This window comes from Mesoplodon bidens, assembly GCF_964165515.1.
Source record: "Mesoplodon bidens genome assembly, chromosome: 11".
In the NCBI taxonomy this organism is placed as follows: Eukaryota; Metazoa; Chordata; class Mammalia; order Artiodactyla; family Ziphiidae; genus Mesoplodon; species Mesoplodon bidens.
In genome coordinates this window covers 27143042-27166614 of record NC_138167.1, presented here as the reverse complement: position 1 = coordinate 27166614, position 23573 = coordinate 27143042, and the positions used below count along the sequence as shown (strand labels likewise).

Sequence of the window (23573 nt, the reverse complement as noted above, 5' to 3'; positions counted from 1 at the left end):
TTTTTATCCCCATGATGTTCTAGCAATATACGTGAGTCTGTTGCAAATTTTAGGAATTTAGTGTAATTCTACAGGTAGTATTGAGTTAAAACTGTTCCTTTCTCTCTTGCATTTAACTAGTTTAATTTTTTAAAATTCTCTTACATAGTGAAAAGGATAAGCAGTTGATTTTTAAATGTGAATGTTCAAAATATTCTCCTCTTCCTCTATGATAGACTGCATTAAATAACTTACTAAAATTCAGGTAACTGATTTTCTAATTTTTAACAAAATTTTGAAAAAATATAGTACTTCATTTGCTAGCTTTGAAATCTAAGGACATGAAAACAAATTTGAGTTTGTTCTTCTGGCTAGTAAAATGTGAAGCAGTATTTCCATTTGGGAAAGGCACAGAGGAAAACAGAAAGCCACAGGAATTCAAAGCGAGTGCCCTTTAGAAACCTGGATTTGCTACCATCAAGTCGTATCACTTTGGGGAAATTGCCTAACATTTCTGAACTTGTTTCCACAACCAAAAAAAAAGAGGTTTATAATAATATCAACCCCACAGAAATAATTTTGAAAATACAATAAGTTAATAAATATGCAGGTCCTGTAAAATTTAAAGTTGCTAAGTTACGTGTCAGTTATCCCCAACATGCTGTAATCTTGCAAACAAAGAAAACAGCTATTTGTTATCCACTTGGTTATTAATATCCCAATTCCTTCCATGTCTTAAATTTCTTACCTTAATTTTTTTTTTTTTTTTTTTTTTTGCGGTACACGGACCTATCACTGTTGTGGTCTCTCCCGTTGCAGAGCACAGGCTCCGGACGCGCAGGCCTAGCGTCCATGGCTCACGGGCCTAGCCGCTCCATGGCATATGGGATCCTCCCAGACCGGGGCATGAACTCGTGTCCCCTGCATCAGCAGCCTGACTCTTAACCACTGCGCCACCAGGGAAGCCCTCTTACCTTAATATTTAACTTTCTTAAATGTATTACCATCACAATTTTTTAAATGAATGAGATATTCTTTACTGTTATCCTCAATCTTAAATTGAATAAAACATGACAAGTTATAAAAGACTGTGCTATGGCATACACTGCATTAATTCTTTCTATGAATTTAATTAGTTCACTAAACCAAGGATCTCACTGACTGAATACCAATTTTATTTATGTTTTTGGAGTACTTTTAAATTTTTATATATTCTATGCATAACTCCACACCCCATGGTAAGTAAAGGGATCCTTTACAAGTGTAGACACCTATGAGATAACAGTCTAGAGAAGAGCTTAGGTCACCAGAAGCAGAAAATTATGTCGAAACGGGCTGTTATCATACCAAGTATACTGCAAATGTTTTAATTTATAATCTATTTATTTATAGAGAAACAAGTATGATATATTGACCATCCAGTGAAAAATAATGACTAGGAGAACATTTTTGTAACACCGGCTGTTTACCTACTATGCCTATTTGTAGACCAAGGATCTTAAATCTATTGATTCAACAAATTTCTATTTAGTTCTCCTATTTACCAAGCACTTTTCTGGATGTTTTAAGATATAAAATGTCCCCAATCTAAAAAGGCTTACTTTGTAGAAAAAGGAGACAGGTAATAATGGAAGAAATATTCATATGTCCAATGAATGGAAGTGCTATATGAAACATGAGGCAGGCTAAAAGAAAAGAAGTGGCAGTGAGGTGGGGCCACTCTTCATAGGATGGTCAGATAAGGCCTCTCTGATGAGAGTGATAGATGAGGGTCAGATCATCTAGAGACTTCAAGTCATGAAAAGAACTTTGAGTTTTATTCTGAGTGACATGTGAGACCATTGATGGCTTTTGATTAGAGGTGAGCCGTGGCTTCATTTATTATCAATAAGATCTCTGGCTACTATGTGGGGAATAGACTTTGTTTGGGAGGGGAGGAACCAAGTAAACCAATTTCTTATTCTTTAAAATTCATCCAGTTCTAGTATCTACATACAGCAATACTGAGAGGAATTCCTTCAATTAGGAATTTTGTAATGATATTTAAAAGCATCAAACACTCTAAGGACTGTTGTACACAGTTTACTACACAAGTTTCTATGCCCCATCTATAAATGGTGATTAAGGTTTGAGAATAAGTCTCCAGTTCCTCTCAGCAAGAAACTTATGATATCTCTTAACCAGTACAGTGAGGAGTTCTTATCAAATTTGTATCCTCTTATTGTGTCCCAAGTTCTTCTTGTCCCAGTGTCTATATTACGCTATCGCCTGTTTGCTTCAGGGTCCTTATTATGCAGGTGGTTAGGAGACTTGATTTGTTAAACCCAGGAAATGTTGTTTTTACGCCTCAGCTCTGTCTCTTCAACCTGACCACTTAATGACTCCTGGTAGTTAAGTCTATGGCTGTGTTGGATAGGATAAGAGCTAAACCAGTGTGTCAGGTAGAGTTATTTCCTGCTTAGATTGAGGGCTGAAAATAATTCTCCCACTGAGAAGAAACAAGGGCACTATTAAATAGCATCCCCGGCAATAATAGCTCTTGGTTGTGACTATTAAGCACAATGGTCCCATCTCTAACACTGCCATGCTCTCTGCCCATTCCTGCCCTGACATCAGCAATGTTTCACCTTATCTTTGTGCCATGGCCAACCACAGTGCTTAATATTATATGCTTAATAAAAAGGCATTCCTTCCTTCTTGCAGAAATACTAGCAGGTCCTGCTAAAGGACACCAGGTGAGCATTTTCTCTATTTTTAAGTGCAGATGATGGGAAAAATCCAGGAATGTAACTAGGTTTTGTGATAGGACGCTCCTCTTGCTGTTTCTTCCCCACCTTCATTGAACATGATGAAATCTGGTTTAATCAGCATCACTGGGAGAAAGAGAAAGGGCAGGGAGGAAGTGCTGTGTGAAAATTTTGGTTCTTTGGAGGAAAAGGAGGGAAGTGGGCTAGAAACTGGAAAAGGATTATATAATGTTAATTACATTCCCTAATTGTATTCTTTCAAAAAGCTTCTTCCTCCTTCTCGTTTGCTTCCCATAGTCACTAGACTGCTTGTGCTGGCTGAGTGGAAGAGATGGCCAGATGTACAAAGAAAAGAAGCAATTTGTCCACCTTAGGGATATATTTAATTCTGAAATTCCAATGCACTATAGAATTATAGCAAACATAATACCAGATCACACTAGCATAGAGGGATCTACAAAGAAATAAGTTCAATAAAACTAGTAGATAAGTATCATGTAACTTCAGCCCCCCAAACCTTAGTGTACCTTTAAATGGCTCAAACGTGTTTTGAGCCATATATGGACATGCCCTTGCACACTTCTAGGGGTTTCACTCACAAAGGCCTCAACATTCATGAACAGTGTCTTTGCTCAGTTGATCTCAGATTACTGAGTAATCTTCAGTTCTTCAAACAGTAGATGTCCCTGCTGTCCCTGAAGTCATGACCTGGCCTGATATTTTTATGATTTATTCATTCAATATGCTTTTTTATTGAGCATCAACCTTATACCAGTCACTGACCCTAGAAAGATTGTTATAAACAAGAAAAAATAGTATTTTTTGAATATCTACTATGTGTCAGTCTGCAAACTGGACCCGTGGCATACATTATCTTTGTATATTATCCCCTTTAAATCTAAATGCAACCTCTCCAGGTAATTGTTATTAGCCATGAAAATGGATCTCATCCTGACTGCAGAGAAAATCTGCGTTGATTTGAAAATCTCAGGAATACTTATTCCTGAGAAGGGATCCTGAGCCAGTGATCTCTGTTTACCTTCTGGTCATGCTTAGACACTTCAAAACCTCACCCCACAGCTTCTTTATATGCTGCTCCCTCTATTTTTAATTCCCTTTACCATTAGTCATTCCTCAAGGTTCAGATTAAAAGTCACCCACCTCTGAAGTCCTCCTAGATCCTCATGGGAAGAATGAAGTATTTTTCATCTCTATTTTCTTAATTAGAACCTAAGAATCCCTCTTAAAAATGCTTACAGCACTGATTTTAAAAAATGTACTTTAAAATCACGCAGACCTACGTTTTTATTCCAGTTTGTCCCCTAGTTAATTGTGTGGTGTTCTGAGAGGTTATGTGACTTGTCTAAAATCCCATGTAAGCCCTATGAGGAGGAAAATTTTGTCTTGATCATCAGTGTTCCCTCAATGACTAGAAGACTGTGTGCCATTTTGGATGTTCTCAATAAACACAAGCATGCTAATAAATGAATGAATGTTTACAGATTGACGAGGTATTTGATACAGCTGGAGTGCAGAGTTTAGGGGGTTTGTTGTGTATAACAAGAAATTTGTAAAATGAAGGTAGAAAAAACATAGGGACAAAATTGTTAGGGACCACATGTGTCATGTTGAGGAATATGGACTATATTGTAGGTCCTGTGTATCCAACACGTATCAGAGAGTCAAACACAATCTGATTGAAATTTTTAGCAGAGCCAGGGGACAATATAAATGACACTGCACATTCATTGTTCAGTATGGTCTTTTCTCACGAATCTCCAACAAAATCAACACAGTGCTCTCTGCCTTAAGGATTGGATCCTTCCTCATCTAAGCCACATTGTCTGGAAATTTAATTGATAGCCATGTTTTATGACCACTTATTCTTGAACTTGAAATAAAGCTATTAGCACCAGTTGATCCTTTCTTGTCTTTCCAATGAGGCTTTGCCAGCTCTGTAGCACACAAAGACTAAAAGGGCCCGTCCATACATTCCTGAACATGTCTGAGCTATGTATATTATTTAGTCCTCATTTTACTGGTGTTTAAGACTACAAAGATTTAGAGCTGGAAAATAAACTAGTTTATCTCTTTGAACACCCTCATTTTATACCAAAGAAACTGAGGCCAAGAGGGGTTAAATGGATTGATTGAGGTTAAGTTCAATGATTTTCTCAGGTGGATGAGAGGTGTGGGTCAGAGAGAAATAAGTATTTTACTGTAGTTTGAATTCAGCAGACCCACTTTGGGTTTTCATTTCACTGTAGCTTCATTTCATGAAGTAATTTAGTAACTTAATGAAGAAGCTCATTTTAGCCAATAACGTATCATTTAACAATGTGAGGAAAGCTATCTATTTTCTTACCAACCAGGAAATTAGGAAGGCAGGCTGCATTTAGGGTGCTAGGTGGATGTGATGACTGCTGTCACCATGGCAACCAATTGTTCATTTAAAGATTTTTAAATAAGTCTTGGTGATTCTTCCTAATATGTCTCCGAATTCAAACCTGTCTTCAGCCAAAGCCTTCCTATGCCTGTTTATTTCAATGGTCCCTTTCTTCTGTCTTTTTCCATCCTAATCTAGCCTACTCAAAACAAAGAAATGTTTTTTAAACTATCCTTTTCATTAGCATCATTTTTTTTTTTGAGGGTCTGTTCATGACAGGCACTTTAGATGCATGATAACTACCCTGTGAGGCAGATGTTATTATCCCCATTTTACTTGTGATCAAACTGAAGTTAAAGGAGGTCCTGTATTTTTGCCATGTGCTTGGGAAGTAGTATATGGAAGATATAGGATTTCAACTCTGGCTTTTCTGACCCAGGAACCTATGCCCTTTCCATTCTGCCAAGCTCCCAGTCTTTCATGTTACCAAAATCTTTGGATCCCTATTGCCCAGAGAAGTCACCAAGCCAATTGCATCTAGCCTTAAACCTCCCCCAACAGGTCACCAAATTCCATATTTCTCAACATAAATTGCCCATTCTTATTTCTGAGTATTAATCATAGTACACACATAGAGCTTCATTCCTCTTTTTCTCTGTAAAATCCAATCTCTTTAATCCTTCAAACCCCGATGTAATGATTATTTTCCTCCAGGAGTGCTTCCCTTGGTTATTATAATCACTAGTTATTGAGCCTTTAACCTGCCGCCTCTCCATATCTTGAGCTCACTATTTGTTCAGTTAGTCCTGAAATAAGAAATGTAATGCAACTATTTGCATATCAATTTATCTTTCCAATGATTTTCATTTTAATTCTGGAGAGACATTACATGCAAAAACTTTATAACTGTGAATATGTTTGTGAGGCTGACTGTAGCCAGTCATCAGAAAATGATCTTTATCTCTCCAGCTCTATGTCTGTGGAACCAGGTTGAAGAAATCAAATATATAGTCCCTGACCTAACCTCAGTGTTAGCTTTTTTTCATGAGCCCTTTTTCCAAGTATGGATTCAGAAGATTGTCACTGTGAATGTTTCACCAATTACATTGGTGTGTATAAGAATGAAATAAAAGTCATCCTACTTGAAAGAAATTTTATGAAACATGATATCCTAGACTTTATAGTAGGCTTTCAAATAATTATTTGCCAAAAGGCACAAAAGTTGTTCAAAGGTTAATATGGGGATTTCATTTTTATATCGAATTACAGTAAATGAGATTACCCATAAATAAAATTTTCAGAAACTCAAAGTCTTTCTCATTTTAAGCCAAAGTTATCACTTCAAACATTTTAAGGATTTTGGATAAAAATAACTCTAAAAAATAGTGTACACTTCTCTACCTTCTTAAACAAAACATATAGGATAATTTTCCCTAGCTTGATGACTCAGTCATCATTTTGAACATCAATTACTCTTCAAGTCTGAATAAAATGTCGTTTTTAAGTTACTGAGGAGTTATTAGTGTTAGTTACCCTTGATACAAAATGATTCTAGATTGCTATCCTTTTTAGAATACAGTATTTGCTTATTTTTTATATGCTTTGTGTCTTTGTAGCTATCACTTATCTCTGCCTTTGCTAGACCTATGCTGTTAGTTTCCCCATCTTTACATTTCACATGTGTGTTTTGAACTGCTATAGACTGATATATCAAGTAAACCTTCTTCTTAGAATTTTGTCTAAAATAATAGTAAATGGGTGTTGAATAAGAGAAGATGTAGTCTCCTTATATAAGAGAATTTTATTGCATAACTTTGTTATATTTATGCTGTATGTTCAGAAACGCTTCAATTTATTTCCTGGTTCTTTGCTGGGCATTAGAGGGTTCAAATTGTTGAAACTAAGACTTTCCTTATAAACTGCAGTGATCTGGGGCAGACCGAGGCAAGTAAAACTCAACCTCATCCTTGGAGGTGGGCTGTAAACACACGGACAGATTCAGTGGTGGGTACTGAAATCAGTGCACATTTTAGCTCAGAAAACTGTCACCAAAATCTGGAGTTCTGATGTTACTTTTGTGATGGGACCTTTTTAAAGGTCATACAGCCATTTACCTTCATTAAGTTCATTTCTCATAATTATCTCTTATATTTCTTCCAGAGTTAAAAAGTTGAAGAATATTGGTATTTATCCTAGAGAGTATTTTGCCCTTTTCCATATGTAGGCAGTTTTAGTTCTTTCACATTCATACTTCCTGAAGGAAAAAAATTATTCAAATGAAGATTCAAATTTTTGTGCAGTTATTATGCATGCATACTATACATTAATTTTCCCTACTCAGTTCATTCTAGTTCCCTTAAAACTCCTGACTATATGGAATGTAAATATTTAAGTAGATTTCTTACTACTGCAGTAACAAAAAGCCAACTAGCTTGTCATACGAAGTTGCTCAGAGATGTCCTTTAATCATGCTCTTTGCTTTCAGTTTATTTGGGCTAGTTCTTTGGTCACTCCCCAGTTTAACCTCTTTATATTTGCCAATACTCAATAATAGTCAAAATTATGTTGCAAATGAATTCATAGAAAGGATCTTTGAGAGATGAGACCAAAGACAGCAAACTTTCTTTGTTCCAGCCAGTAAACATGTGATACATCTAAAGAAACAGAAAAATTACTTCTACAGATGGTGTGATGTGTAAAAATAAAAACATATCAGTCAGACATGTGAAAATGTTGTATTTACCAATCCCTTTAGATGTCTCTGTTTGTGTACTTTTTTCTCCATATATGTAGTTCATTTCCTGTTGAATTCTAAGTATTTCATCTCTGAGATCATGTCTCCTATTTCTTTCCTAGCTTCTCCATCACCATTCCCACCATGTTTCTTGGTGGAACAGGTATCTTGTTCTACATTTATAAAGGCATCCCTTAAATTTTACCAGCTTTCAACAAAATATGCCTACTCTGATTGATAGTTCCAGGGAGGTGAAATGTCCAGTAAGGGAAAGAAGGATGGCTAACAGACAGAGAACTTCAGTCCATTGACTGAGCCTAAAGAAACACGTGGAAAAAGAGAAAGAGAAATAAAGAATCAGATAAAAATAAAATTCAGACTTCTTTTCTTAGCCCTTTATAGCCTACTCTCTTCCTCCTCAACTGAAATCTTCAAGGGCAGAATCATGCCATTTCTATTTTTTTATCTATAGCACCTACCAGTGCACTTAACAAATAATACTCAGTATTTACTTGGTGGTGAAAAGAATGAGTACTAGAAGGAGGTTGTACTCTTCCTGTTTTTTCTCAGGCCTCTTCTCCTTTTGGATCTTTCTCACTATTTTGGATCTGCAGCAATCAAACAGCCCAGAGGAGACCCATTTGGATATACTTTTATTTTAAAATAATTATTTTCTTACTATTTTTTCTCAAAAAATAATGCTTTTTATTATTATTTTTCACTTGTCCAGTATTACTGAGCACCTGATATGTGTAAGGCCCTGCTCCATGAGATAACAATACAGCAATGAGCAAAACAGCATGCCTTATCATATGCCAGACACTGTGTGCCTTGGACTTTATTTACATTATCTCAATTAATGATTAAAACCCCTGTGGAGATGGCATTTTCCTCAATCTGAAAATGAAGTTTCAGAGATTCAAAGCTTAATTAAATTTCCTAGGATCTCACAACCAAGAGGTAGAAAACAGGAATCAACTCAAGTTTAACTGACTCTAAAATTTATGCTCTTAGTTGCTGAGCTCTACTACTTCTAGACCATGAATAAAGAAAGGGGAATTACATAAATCAGAACCTAAACTGTAAGGATAAGTCCAGTAAATGTTAATAGTTCTTCATGAAGAATTTTTAAAAACCAGTTTTATGGACCTGGATGCATAGAAACTTATTTCTCCCCATATTAAATCTACCACAGTTTGTCTTACCAGGAATATATATACATTTTTTTTTAATCTGAAGTATGTCACTTTATTTAATTTATATTTTTAACATCTTTATTGGAGTATAATTGTTTTACAATGTTGTGTTAGTTTCTGCTGTATAACAAAGTGCATCAGCTATATGTATACATATATCCCCATATCTCCTCCCTCTTGTGTCTTCCACCCACCCTCCCTATCCCACCCCTCTAGGTGGTCACAAAGCACTGAGCTGATCTCCCTGTGGTATGCGGCTTCTTCCCACTAGCTATCTATTTTACATTTGGTAGTGTATATATGTCCATGTCACTCTCTCACTTCATCTCAGCTTACCCTTCCCCCTTCCCATGTCCTCAAGTCCATTCTCTACGTCTGCATCTTTATTCCTGTCCTGCCCCTAGAATCTTCAGAACCATTTTTTTAAGATTCCATATACATGTGTTAGCATATGGTATTTGTTTTTCTCTTTCTGATTTATTCACTCTGTTTGACATACTCTAGGTCCATCCACCTCATTACAAATAACTCAGTTTTGTTTCTTCTTTTGGTTGAGTAATATTCCATTGTATATATGTGCCACACCTTCTTTATCCATTCATCTGTCAATGGACACTTAGGTTGACTCCATGTCGTGGCTATTGTAAATAAAGCTGCAATGAACATTGTGGTACATGTGTCCTTTTGAATTATGGTTTTCTCAGGGTATATGCTCAGTAGTGTGATTGCTGGGTCGTATGGTAGTTCTATTTTTAGTTTTTTAAGGAACCTCCATACTGCTCTCCATAGTGGCTGTATCAATTTACATTCCCACCAAGAGTGCAAGAGGGTTCCCTTTTCTCCACACCCTCTCAGCATTTACTGTTTCTAGATTTTTTGATGATGGCCATTCTGACTGGTGTGAGGTGATACCTCACTGTAGTTTTGATATGCATTTCTCTAATGATTAGTGATGTTGAGCATACCTTCATGTGTTTGTTGGCAATCTGTATATCTTCTTTGGAGAAATATCTGTTTAGGTCTTCTGCCCATTTTTGGATTGGGTTGTTTGTTTTTTTGATATTGAGCTGCATGAGCTGCTTGTATATTTTGGATATTAATCCTTTGTCAGTTACTTCATTTGCAAATATTTTCTCCCATTCTGAGGGTTGTCTTTTCGTCTTATTTATGGTTTCCTTTGCTGTGCAAAAGCTTTTAAGTTTCATTAAGTCCCATTTGTTTATTTTTGTTTTTATTTCCATTTCTCTAGGAGGTGGGTCAAAAAGGATCTTGCTGTGATTTATGTCATAGAGTGTTCTGCCTATGATTTCCTCTAAGAGTTTTATAGTGTCTGGACTTACATTTAGGTCTTTAAACCATTTTTAGTTTATTTTTGTGTATGGTGTTAGGGAGTGTTCTAATTTCATTCTTTTACATGTAGCTGTCCAGTTTTCACAGCACACTTATTGAAGAGGCTGTCTTCATTGTATATTCTTGCCTCGTTTATCAAAAATAAGGTGACCATATGTGCATGGGTTTATCTCGGGGCTTTCAATGCTGTTCATTGATCTATATTTGTGTTTTTGTGCTAGTACCATACTGTCTTGATTACTGTAGATTTGTAGTATAGTCTGAAGTCCAGGAGCCCGATTCCTCCAGCTCTTACCAGGAATAATTTGATTTAATTCCTTTAAATAGCTCTTTGAGAAGCACCCTAAATGTGCATTGTTCACACTCATTTTCATTTGTCCACCATCTATGCAGCCACTGACAGCAAATTTATCTATACCAGGGTACTGTGGACAGTTTTACTTTAAAAATGAAACAAAGCAGGTCAGTTTTAATCCAGATTAATTAATAATCTTTTCATTTCTTCAAAAACTGCACTAAGAGCCAGCTATGTACCTTCATTAAGATGTAAAAATAAGACAGATAATAACCGTGCTCTCCTAGACCTTATATATTAGAATTGGGGAAACAAAAAATAAATGTAAAAGATCAATTCTGGTGATGAGAAGTACTATGAAAAAAAATGTGAAGGATGTGTGAATGGGATGGGTATAGGATAGGAAGAGGGAAAGCCTCACTGAAGAGATGCTGTTTGAGCTGTGTCCTAGTTGGTGAGGAGGAGTCAGCCATGTAAAAATATGAGAGAGAAAAAGAAAATGCAAAGGTCAAAAGCAGGAACAAATATCATTCAATTGAGTAACAGAAAAAAAAGCTTTTGTGCCTGCCTAAGAGTGAGCTGAGGGAGAAGCAAGAGATTAATAGAGTGATAGGTGGGTCCAGATCACATGGGACCTCCTTATATGTATTACTTTGTAATGCATTATCTAAACAAAGACATATTTAATAATGGAAAGAGACATTCTTAATAATTATATCAGGACAGTAGGTATAAATCTGGAATTTCCTAGATTACCAGGATTTATAAGTACCCCACTTATATGCCTAGGTAAAGCATTTGAATTTTATTCCAATATAGTTGTGAGCCTTTAGATGGTTTTAAGCAGGAAAGTGAAATAATGTGATTTGCATTTCATAAGTGATCACTTTGCTTCTGAGATCAGTTTTAGAGACTACTGAAGTAATCCTGGCAAGAAGTGATATTGGTTTCAATGATAGTAATAGAGCTGAAAAGAAAGTCAGTAATTTCATATGTGTTTTGTAGATAATGTAGACAAGACATGGGTTCGATGTGTTAGGGGTGAGAGAAAAAGAAGAATGAAAGTGACTGCTAGGTTTTTGCCTACAGCCTTTGGGTAAATTATGATATCATTTCCTGATTTTGGACAGATGACAGAGGGATTGGTTTCAGAAGATGTTTGGGAATGAGTAGAATCAACAGTCTGATTTTGACTGTATTAAGTTTGAGATTCCTGTTAGAAATACAAGTGGATATATCAAATGACAACTGGGAAATACTCTTTTTTCTTACTCTGTCTATTACAGCTTTTTTGCAATGCAATTTGTATCCTCAATAAAACAATTTAAAATGGCATTCAAATATTCCACCAAAGCGATTTTTCACTCTATTATATTTTGTTTTCACTATCTGGTATTTGAAGTTGCTAACATTACCAATTGCCTTTCTAGGAAAGTATAGACCTGGGTGAAATCATGTTTTCCCTTTGTTATTTGCCAACTGCTGGACGTATGACATTGACAGTCATCAAGTGCAGAAATCTGAAAGCTATGGATATCACCGGCTCATCAGGTATGCACACAATTGGCTAGTGGGTACATTCCCAAATAAAATATTCCACATAGCCAAAGTTATATATGGCTCTTGAATTACTGAGTTCATTTGTTTGTCATGGGACACTATAAAAGTAGAAAAAGAGATTACCAAATAAAGTGCTCCAAACACCTCTTTAGTTTACATTATCATTATGAAATTTTAAAAAAGTATTATCTAATAGATAGACTTTGACTTGGGTTTTTATTTTTATTTCTTTCTCTACTGATTTAGTTCTTTCTCAAAAATGCATTATTTACCATACACTTCCCTACTTCCAACTAGTCAGTTGCTTATAAAGGAATATCCTTGGACTTTAAGCCATTCAATTTAAACTTGTGTTACTCTACAAGTAAGAGTCCTAGGAAGACATATTTAGACTGAATTTATCTCCCTCACCTGATCTGCAAAGAAATAACAACATTCCAAGACCACCGTTTGCATTTGCTTTCTTACCACCTTTCTAACTAAAAATTTGGACAACAACAGGGACTGAAATAATAAAGTAAATGAATACTGCTTAAAGTTTCTTAAAGATATTCTTGAAGGAAATTTCTCTTGTGCTAACTTTGTTAAAGAGGTAAAACCACATCATTCTCTTTAATCCCTTCATTTAAATCACCACAGTTCTGAAGCGTTATTTGTGAGTTAATAGGTGAACTCTGGCACAGCTCTGTGGAAGAAAAAATGATAAAGACAGAGTAGGGAGTTCAGTAGCATTTGTTGAATTAAACAAATAAGAAATAGTAGTGGAGATATAGTAAAAGATGACATGGGAACTTTTTGGTTCTTCAGAACAAAGAAATAAACTAAGTTTTCATCACAAAAAGTATGAGGGAACTCTCAGTTCTAATGTAGAGAGAACTCCAGGATATACTAAGTGAATAAAAAATGAGGTACAAGCATAAATATGGATATCATGCTCCCTCCTATGTAAGAATGAGGAATCTTAGAATATATATCATGTTGCTAATATTTGCATGAAGAAATACTTGAGTGATATACAAAAACTGAGTGGTGGAGAGGTATGGGGACAGATGGGAGGAGACTTCTCACTGCACATCTTTATCTCATTTTTGAACTATGTCCTGAATTTCCTATTCATTTTTTAAAATTTGCAATGTATAGTTGAAATATAAAGATAGAAAGAAAGCAAATAAATTCCACATTCATTTTGGTGAAAAGGTCATAGGTAAGTAAATGTTGAAAAACTTAAACAGCACACTCTGCAAATTATTGTTTATTTTACTCTTTCTACCATGTATCAAAAGAGAACCAAATTTCAAGAAAACAACATCAAAGTTGTAATTAAGTGCAAGACTACTTTTTATTTATATGAAGTTTCTCATCAGGGGAGTGCATGTTTTGAGAACATCACCTCATTGATTCTCACAACAGACTTGTGAATCAACTAAGGATCCAGTAAATTACCCTTGTCACTAGTAGAGAAATGTCATCAGAGACATGATGGGGGTAGCAAACAATAAACTAGGACTCGTTCTCATTGTTAATGAGAGGCCTAGGCCTGGAAGCTCATACATAGAATTATATCACAAAAATAAGCTTCTTCCTTAGAACATATTTCCTATTATTAAAACATTGAAAAGTAAATAGGAGTCTGTTTCTGTTTTATAAATAAGTTAATTTGTATCATTTTTTTAGACTCCACATATAAGCGATATCATGTGATATTCTCTTTCTCTGATTTATTTCACTTCTTAGTATGATAATCTCTAGCTCAATCTATGTTGCTGAAAATGACATTATTTCATTCTTTTTTGAGTATTATTCCACTGTATATATATATACCACATCTTCTTTATCCATTCCTCTGTTGATGGACATTTAGGTTGCTTCCATGTCTTAGCTATTGTAAATAGTGCTGCAATGAACACTGGGGTGCATGTATACTTTTGGACCATGTTTTTCTTTGGATATATGCCCAGGAGTGGGATGGGAGGATCATGTGATAGCTCTATTTTTAGTTTTTTAAGGAACCTCCATAGTGACTGTACCAATTTACATTCCCACCAACAGTGTAGGAGGGTTCCCTTCTCTCCACACCCTCTCCAGCATTTATTGTTTGGACTTTTTGATGATAGCCATTCTGACTGGTGTGAGGTGATATCTCACTGTAGTTTATTTTTTCTTTCTTTTTTTTTCTTTGCGGTACGTGGGCCTCTCACTGTTGTGGTCTCTCCCGTTGCGGAGCACAGGCTCTGGACGCTCAGGCTCAGAGGCCATGACTCACAGTCCCAGCCGCTCCGCGGCATGTGGGATCTTCCCGGACCGGGGCAGGAACCCGTGGCCCCTGCATCGGCAGGTGGACTCTCAACCCCTGCGCCACCAGGGAAGCCCCTCATTGTAGTTTTGATTTGCATTTCTCTAATAATTAGTGATGTTGAACATCTTTTCATGTGCCTTTTGTCTACCTGTATGTCTTCTTTGGAGAAATGTCTATTTAGCTCTTCTGCCCATTTTTTGATCAGGCAGTTTGTTTTGATGATATTAAGCTTCATGAGCTGTTTGTAAATTTTGGAGACTAATCCCTTGTCAGTCACATCATTTGCATATATTTTCTCCCATTCTGTGGGTTGTATTTTCATTTTATTTATCATTTCCTTTGTTATGCAAAAGCTTTTGAGTTTAATTAGGTCCCATTTGTTTATTTTTGTTTTTATTTCCATTACTCTGGGAGATGGATCAAAAATGATATTGCTGTGATATGTCAGAGAGTGTTCTGCCTATGTTTTCCTCTAAGAATTTTATAGTTTCCAGTCTCACATTTAGATCTTTAATCCATTTTGAATTTATTTCTGTGTATGGTGCTAAATAATGTTCTAATTTCATTTTTTTACATGTAGCTATCCAATTTTCCCAGCACCATTTATTGAAGAGACTGTCTTTCCTCCATTGTATAGTCTTGCCTCTTTTGTCGTAGATCAATTGACCATAGGTGCATGGGTTTATTTCTGGGCTTTCTATCCTGTTCCATTGATCTATATTTCTATTTAAACAGACTCACAGACTTAGAGAAGGAACTCATGGTTACTAGAGGGTAAGGGTGGGGGGTACAGATCATTAGGGATTTGGGGGTTGACATGTACACACTGCTATATTTAAAATGGATAACCAACAAGACCTACTGTATAGCACAGAGAACTCTGCTCAATATTATGGGAAACCTAAATGGCAAAAGAATTTGAAAAAGAGTAGATACAGATATATGTATAACTGAATCACTTTTCTGTACACCTGAAACTAACACAACATTGTTAATCAACTGTACTCCAATATAAAATAAAAAGTTAAAATAAATAAATAAATAGGAAACAGCCATTGAACATTTCCCTTTTACCTTGTTGTCCTCTATATACCTTATTTCCAGCCATAAAATATGTTTTTGCCCCTTGATACAAATGCTTATGAAATATACAGAGACATTTTTCTAGAGCCTAAAAATCATCCATTTCATTCATTTGCTCAAATAAATTAATGTTCCCATGTTTTTGGCTTATTCTAAGGAAATAAGTTTTGTCACTTTGTTACATTGATGGAAAGAGAGAAAATATGGTTGTGGTTCTACAGTTGGAGGGTAACTATATAAAAAAAAAATGAAGGTAGAGCAGACACTGATTGTTTTGACCGCCTAGGATACTCACCCCAGTGCCAATACCCCCTCCCAAAACCATACCTCCTTTTTATAAAAAGATACAAAAATTAAGGCTTTTTAAAGAAACTTTTGATAAATATTGTATAATTTTCTATAATACTGTAACAGTTTTTCTACTTAAGGTGGCAGGGGTAAGAAAGTAGAGATCAGTCAGTTAGGGCAGAACTTGTTAACAATTACTTGGCCTCTTTGGCCCATAAAAATATAGCCCGACTAAAATTTTATCTTTCCAATTGACATTATACAGACAATTCATATGAGGAAACTTCCCTGAGAACATCTGTAAACCAAATATCACCTTTTCATTGTATACTGTTGAGTATGTAATAACTGATTTTTAGTGATCATTTCTTCAATCCAAACTCCTTATCAAGCACTATGACTAAAATGGAACCTCTAAGTTTAGTACCTTTTCCAACAATTCAAGACAATTCCCACATAGATTTTGCTAATTTCAATTCACTGTTACTATATATACTTATCTAGATACAATGTTGCTCCTTCATAAATTTTAGCCTTCTTATTCTAAGTCATTTTGAAGGAAATTAATTTTAATACAATTATTTTTACTTGTTAGGATTACATTCCTGACTAAAAGACACATTATAGTTTAGACTGGCTCTTGATAAACTAGTGAGTTTTCTCTGTTGTATTAAACACAGTGATCAAGTTAATTCTTTTCTGGTCCATTCAGTAAGAAGTACTAGAGAGTCTATTGCCCCCAATATGTCATTTGAATTTAAAACCGGTAATACTAAAGGGCTTAATATACTACTTTTCTTATTTAGTAACATTTAACCACAGTTTTATTTATGCTTTGTACTATTACTTTCATTTTAATAAAATTGCCTTCCCGTGATAGATCCTTATGTCAAAGTGTCTCTGATGTGTGAGGGTCGAAGATTAAAAAAGAAGAAAACGACTACAAAGAAAAACACTCTAAACCCTGTGTACAATGAGGCCATTATTTTTGATATCCCTCCGGAGAATGTCGACCAGGTCAGCCTCTCCATTGCAGTCATGGATTATGACAGGTACTTTCATCCCTCTAATCACTGAATAACAGCTACATTTAGTCATATGCAGACCAAATTCAGCTCTTCAGGTTATTTACTGCTACAAGAGTTTTAATTTAAACTGGAGTGAATAAAAATTATTCATTCAAAATTAATTTTATTCTATGTTATTATTTACCCTTTTTCTTTTCCAAAAGACATCATTCTTAAGTTGAAGGACAGGATACCTGCGGATGGTGAAAGAATGGGATACATTATAGGAAGCACTTTTGTGAAGTCTTTTTACAGTAACAACATATATTACAATCAACGTATTTTGCTTTCCCAGCTGGGCTGGAATATGAATATCATGATACTGAGCTCTATCATTAACTAGCACTGTGAAAGGGCAAGTTATCTCTTAGAAATTCACTTTTCCATTTGTAAAACATCAGTGTAATGTGCAGCTGTGAGCAGTGAGTATTAACAGTGGAAGATTAATAGTGCCCATAGCGTTATGCCTTGAGGCTTTCACACCAGTCTTAAATCATTGCTTTGTGGATAGTTCTTCCAGTTCGCACACTTTGATTACTTCTCCTTTCACAAAATAAATGGCAAAATCCTGAGTGAAGCTCTGAAGCTTCTTCCTGCTGCAGCACCCACTCCTTCCTTTTCTGAAATGTTGCCCTGCATCAACATTTCAGATACAGGTATCTCGTGTATGCGAGATATCTCATATACATGAGATACCTGTATATCTCATTTCACCCATGCTTTACAGCCCTGCTCAAGGCACCATTTCTGTGTCTTTCTAGGCTAACCAATCTCTTCTCCCTCTGAACTTTTGTCCCACTAAAGGTTTATATATATTATTTGATCCTTGCTATATACTTCTTTTTATTGTTTTGCCTTTTATATTTATAAGACTTTCAGAAAGGAATCTTGTATGTTTAACCTACAAAATTATCAGCACATAGACAATGTCTTATTTTATTCTAATGATAACACAAGTGGGACAGAATACACATACACAAATATTCAAAGTGTTTATTTTATATCATTATGCAAATGGCAGTAAACCAAGACCCTATAACATAGAGACATTAAAAATGGTATCCTCTGGATGAGAGCTAGAAAAATGAAGCACTGAAAAATACAATGATATATACCACCTATTTGAAGTTAGTTTATATCACAGTTTACAAAACAAGTTGACACAATTTAAAGAGAGAGAGTGAGAGAGAAATCTTGAATTAGTTGAAATGGCAAACTTTAAAAATGTTGTAATGTTTTAATCAGAAGCCCTTATTCTGCTTTACGAAAAAATTACTCCTATTGAGTTCTCACAGCATAGATTGCAGGTAGATACAATTGCGCATTCATCACCCAAATAATTTTAGGGAAATGGACGCTGACAATATATAAAATAGAAAGATTAAAAGTTATTTCTAAAATATGCTTTTTTGGGAAACTTCATATTAAAATAAAAGATATTAAGCCTACATATCTATTAATACATCAGTGACAGGAAGAAAGTAATGAAATGTCCTAAAATCATCTCAAAACTTTCCTTATAGATAGATGTATGTCAAAATAATCCTCAAGAAAACATCTTTAAATTCCATTCCATTCTTGAAAAGCAGCTTACCATATGTATGCTTGAGTCAACTGTCTTGATTCAAGTCCTGCCTCTGTCTCTTACTAAGTGTACAAAGGCAGGCAGGTCCCTTAACTTCTGGGTGTTTAATTTCTTTGTCTGTAAAATGAGATGATGATAATAATATTCATGGTCATGGTGTGAGGATTAAGTGAGTCAGTACATTTAAATTACTTAGAACAGTGTCTGGCACATTGCAAGCTCTTAAACATATTAATATCATTATTATTTTGATTTGTTGCTATGAAAACAAGGCATGAATAGAAAATAAGAATGTTGCTCAGTATGCTCTGGTACTATGCAATAATAAGTCAAATTCCATGGTTCAAAATGTAGCCCTGCCCTGTTTAATTGTAATACAAGCAGTAATGTTCACTGACATATCATTTAGAATCAATTAATTATGGTCATTTATACAAGAAAGTGGGTATTGAGCTCTTGGTAAGAAATGTAGGCATCATTATAAAACATTAAAACTTTTGGAAAGAAGGAGATTAGAGTTACATCACTTAAAGTTAATAGGTCTGCTACCAAGAAAGAAACTCATCATGTAGGTAAAGACCAGCAGACATTTCTCATTCACACTATTCTTATTATTGTGAAATGTTCTCAATTTACAGGGCACTAAGATGGTTTGTGTGTGATCCTTTTACAGATTCATTTTTGAATGCTGATCCTGTTCAGTAAATTTTAGCCTACTTAAGACTCTTCATTTGATCTGAAGTAGTTTAATATGTAAAATTATCTAGAACCTACCACAAAATCTACTCTTTTAATCATAAGTTTAAAATTCTGTTTAAGGTGTGTGAAACTTATCTTTGAATGTTGGAATGAAAGTAAAATATTCTCTAAATCATAGGGTAGGACACAATGAAGTCATAGGAGTGTGTAGAACAGGACTGGATGCTGAGGGTCTTGGGCGAGACCACTGGAATGAAATGCTGGCCTATCACCGAAAACCAATAACACATTGGCACCCCTTGCTGGAGGTAAGCTCTGGGATTCTTTCACATCTACTCTCTTCTTTATCTCTTGCTTAAATATTATTTATCTGCTAACACTTCACTAATGTTTTATATATTCACCTATTTTTTTAAACAGATATTGTTCTTGCTTTTGTCCCACAAACTCTATCATCCAGAATGAAAAGTTCAGTGTGCCTTGTTGGTTTTTAAAAACCACTAAACTTTCTGAGTTTGATATTCCTTTACAGTAATCCCATAAAAACTGCAAGCCTATTATTTTCTTTGCATTGCCTGAAAACTTATATCAGTGAGTGGTGGAGCAATCAAGTAAATTCATTACTAACTGGAAACTGAATTTTCCTGCTTCTCTTTTGTGAAAACAGCTACCTCACCTAAACTTCTCCAGAATCCCTAAATAGGGGTAATATCACCTAATACAGTTCATCTATGTAAGGGGACAGATATAAAACCACTGACTCTGGTCAGGAAGTAAAAGGGCTCACAGATTTTTAAAAATATTTTTTGCCTGAGTTGAAGGCCTGGCTCTGCTGTGTGAATACATATTACACTCTGTAATAGCAGTAAACTCATAGAGTAAAACTAAATAAAATGCTGAATGTTAAGTGCTTAGTACAGAGTATGGCACAGTGTTTGCTCTAATTATAACTAATATTAATAGTTATATTAACCAGAAGAAGTATCAATACCAGTTTCTATCAGGATTTTTAGCCATGAAGACAGTTGTCAGAGACTGCGGGAGTCTCTTGAAGAGTCTCAAAATAAATAAATAGAGAAGAGTCTCAAAATAAATCATTTATATGACCTGATTAACTGAGATAATGCAGGTTGATAAAAGGATGTATGGTAGAGGGTGGAATTTACGCAATTTAGTAAAAAGTTATGATAGCCACATAGTAAGTGAAGGATACATTGCCATCTCTCCCATGGATAAGATTCTGCTTCTTGTTCTGTCACTAAGCACAGGGTTGAATAGGAGAGACAGAGCAGTGTAATTAAATGTCAGTGAGCCCTGGTTCTAAGCTCAGCTTAGTCACAAAAATGTGACCTTGGCTGTGTTACTCAAGACACTACAAGGAAAATTCGATGAACACTGTATAAACAGCACATGCTCAGACAACAGAGGTGAACTGTCACCATAGATAAGATATCTGCTTTATTATATTAATGTTCCAAATCTTTACCTCACTTCATCATTTAATGTAACTCATAAAAGACAGACAGACATGCAAATGCACATTCACACAGCACTTTCCCCTAAGTAATAGCTCAACGAGTCCTGAGAAGGTTGTTTCATTTCAACAATGTGTATTGTCTAAAGTATACTCTACTGCTTTACTATTCTTTTCCTGATTCTCATCTTTGTTTACATGTAAAGTTTGAAAAGTGAATATTAAATCTGAGAATCTAGACATGAGAGTAAATTTTTCTGGGCAGAGAACCACACTGAAGGGAGACATGGATTGTAACCCTTGCTCCTCTGGCTGTCTAATCCTAGGCAGACCACATACTCTGTCTGCAGCTACATTCTCCCATATTTAATGAAAATAGAAATGCCCACCCCTACAGAATTCATAGGAATGATGTAGGGAGAAGTGAGATAATGTGACCAACAACTTTTAACTAATGAAAGGACAGATGTTGTATGACCCAAGGCATATTATACTTATGACTGTTTAATAAGAAGTTATACATTTATATGATGAAGAAGAGCTATGAAATAGGCATGTGTTTGTGTCTGAGAACATGTGAATACTTTTCAGTCACCATAGAATATATAGGAAGAATAAGCTACAATATGGGCCTCAGAAGAATATCCCAGATATATTTTTCTAGCAGCTGACTATCAGAGCACAAGTGGGCCAAAAAGATTATGTACATATACTTGTTCTAGCAAATAGCTCATTTTTTTCAACTCCTGTACCTACATTCACTGATCAAACAGAACATAGGGACTGGAGACCTAACAACTGGCTGGATTTTGAATTGTGGGAAAGTGGTACATGTGTAATTATGTTTTGTTGCCACAGCAGGTATCAAAATGAGAAGGGAACAATTATTCAAGAGCTGAGTAAGTTGGTAAGAGGAGACTAAAGCATCACTTGGAAAATCTGGCTACTTCTACCTAGATACAAAAGTTTATTCTGTTGTAATTAAACTTTTAAAATACACATAATATTTAAAGACCATGAGAAATTATTCTTTATCACTCGTGGCTCCCATTTTCCCAGTCCCTCTCATCTCATTAATTGCTCTCATAAAAATCACCTCCTGCCTTAGAGAAAGTGGAATGCAGTCTCTTGTGTCTTGAACCTTCTTGTTCTTACCCAGCAATTGCCCCCGACTGTAGTAAACCATTAGTTATTTTACAATAAGAACTAAAAGCCTGTGATAGAATGTGAAATGAATCTGCAGTTGCTCTGCATGACATCTATGTACAATGCTCTACCTACATCTTTGTTAGATGTTTGTGTCCCCTCATGATACCTGAGAAGGTGAGTTCTGAAAGGCGTGGGGAGTTATGTATATCTTCTCTTCAGAGGCTTGCATATCAGGGGTGAATATTCGCTATTAAAAGGTAACAATTACCCACTTTATTATTTTTTACACTAGATCATATATTATGAAATTATTATCTTTCAGTTACCTGGCCGGGCAACCAGTTTTGATAGTCAAGGATCCTGTCCATCTCCCAAACCACCTTCCACACCATAATGCTTTCAAAATAAGACCATTATAATAAGGACCCAGGACTGTGTACTCATCAGATCAAAAAAAAAAAAAAAGTGGAAGATTTGATCTCCTTATTTAAAATATATCCTGATAATGAACAAACAATGTGCAATTTTTATTTACCTTTTTTGTTTATTAACTTTGGAAATCTTGATGTATTTTACTTGAATACAAATGGTCCTTACATAAGGCTTTTTATTCTTTGTGTCATATGTCAATTAGCACAAAGAATGTTTTCGCTAAGTTGTAAATTCTCTGCATAAGCAAAGAATACATTTTTAAAAATTAATCCATACTTATCTAAAATTAAATAGTTAATGCTGCTATTGTATAAAGAAGCACATGTCACATATGTATGGTTTTGACTTTATTAAAACTATGTTCATTTCTAGTTGTGCACATGGTTCTATATACACTTTAAGGGAAATTCTGAACTTTACTCACAGCATTAAATCCTTGAATAATCAAATTAATATTACTTATCTGATAATATATTCTTTCATTCTCAACAAAATCTTTTCTTGGTGAAGTTTGGCTCTGCTAAACTCAAAACTTTTTCTTTCAAGCTTGTTCTTTAATATATAGAGAAAAAAAACTATAATTTGAAGAACTTCTTTGAGTATAAACTTAAGAAGTAATATTTAGTAGCTGGAAAATGGAGATTGAGCTATTTGGGCTACTATTTTATATTGTCTTAAAGTTACATTAGTTCAAACATCTGTAGCACTATTTAACTCATATTTTAAAAATTACATTACTCTTAATCTCAAATGTAGCATTAGTATTCCTAATTGACTAGAATCAGAACTCATAAGTCTTCATAAGGTTCTCAAGTACTGTGACATGTTTATTTTGTAACATAAAACTATCACATAGATCCTGTATTTCTGATAGGCATACTGACACCAAAGGTACAATAAATGTCTGTGCTCATTGTCGTTTGGATTGTACACAGTAATGGTGACTTTTAAACTCAAACAGAAGTAATTTTTAGAAGTGGGTATTTTCTTAAAGAAAAAAATGACATTTCTCAGCAAATTATAAAACTATACCATAAATAATACAACTTGAACATTTAATATAAATAAATAATTCTTAAGGCCCAGACCCACAGTCTTTTGTGAAAGGCATTTGCCTTCATAAGGATCAAGGATCAGGTCACTAGTCGTAAACACTATGCAAATGTTTTTACATGACAGAACTTTCCTTTAAATCATGTCAACTTTTTATTGTCTTGTTTCTGGGCCCTATTGGAACGTATCTATATTGAATG

General features: G+C 35.0%; 1 protein-coding gene across 1 annotated transcript in view; it reads left to right on the top strand.

Moving 5' to 3' along the window:
* The window catches only part of SYT10 (synaptotagmin 10), a gene marked incomplete at both ends in the record, with an annotated part of 75459 nt that extends 53177 nt beyond the window's left edge, over positions 1-22282 (top strand). Inside the window, 4 exons of the mRNA XM_081249123.1 lie at positions 12118-12238; positions 16795-16966; positions 19444-19573; positions 22211-22282. Coding sequence (XP_081105249.1) covers positions 12118-12238; positions 16795-16966; positions 19444-19573; positions 22211-22282 — 495 coding nt within the window. The remainder of the gene's footprint in view (positions 1-12117; positions 12239-16794; positions 16967-19443; positions 19574-22210) is intronic.
* Between the last annotated feature and the right edge of the window lie 1291 nt (positions 22283-23573).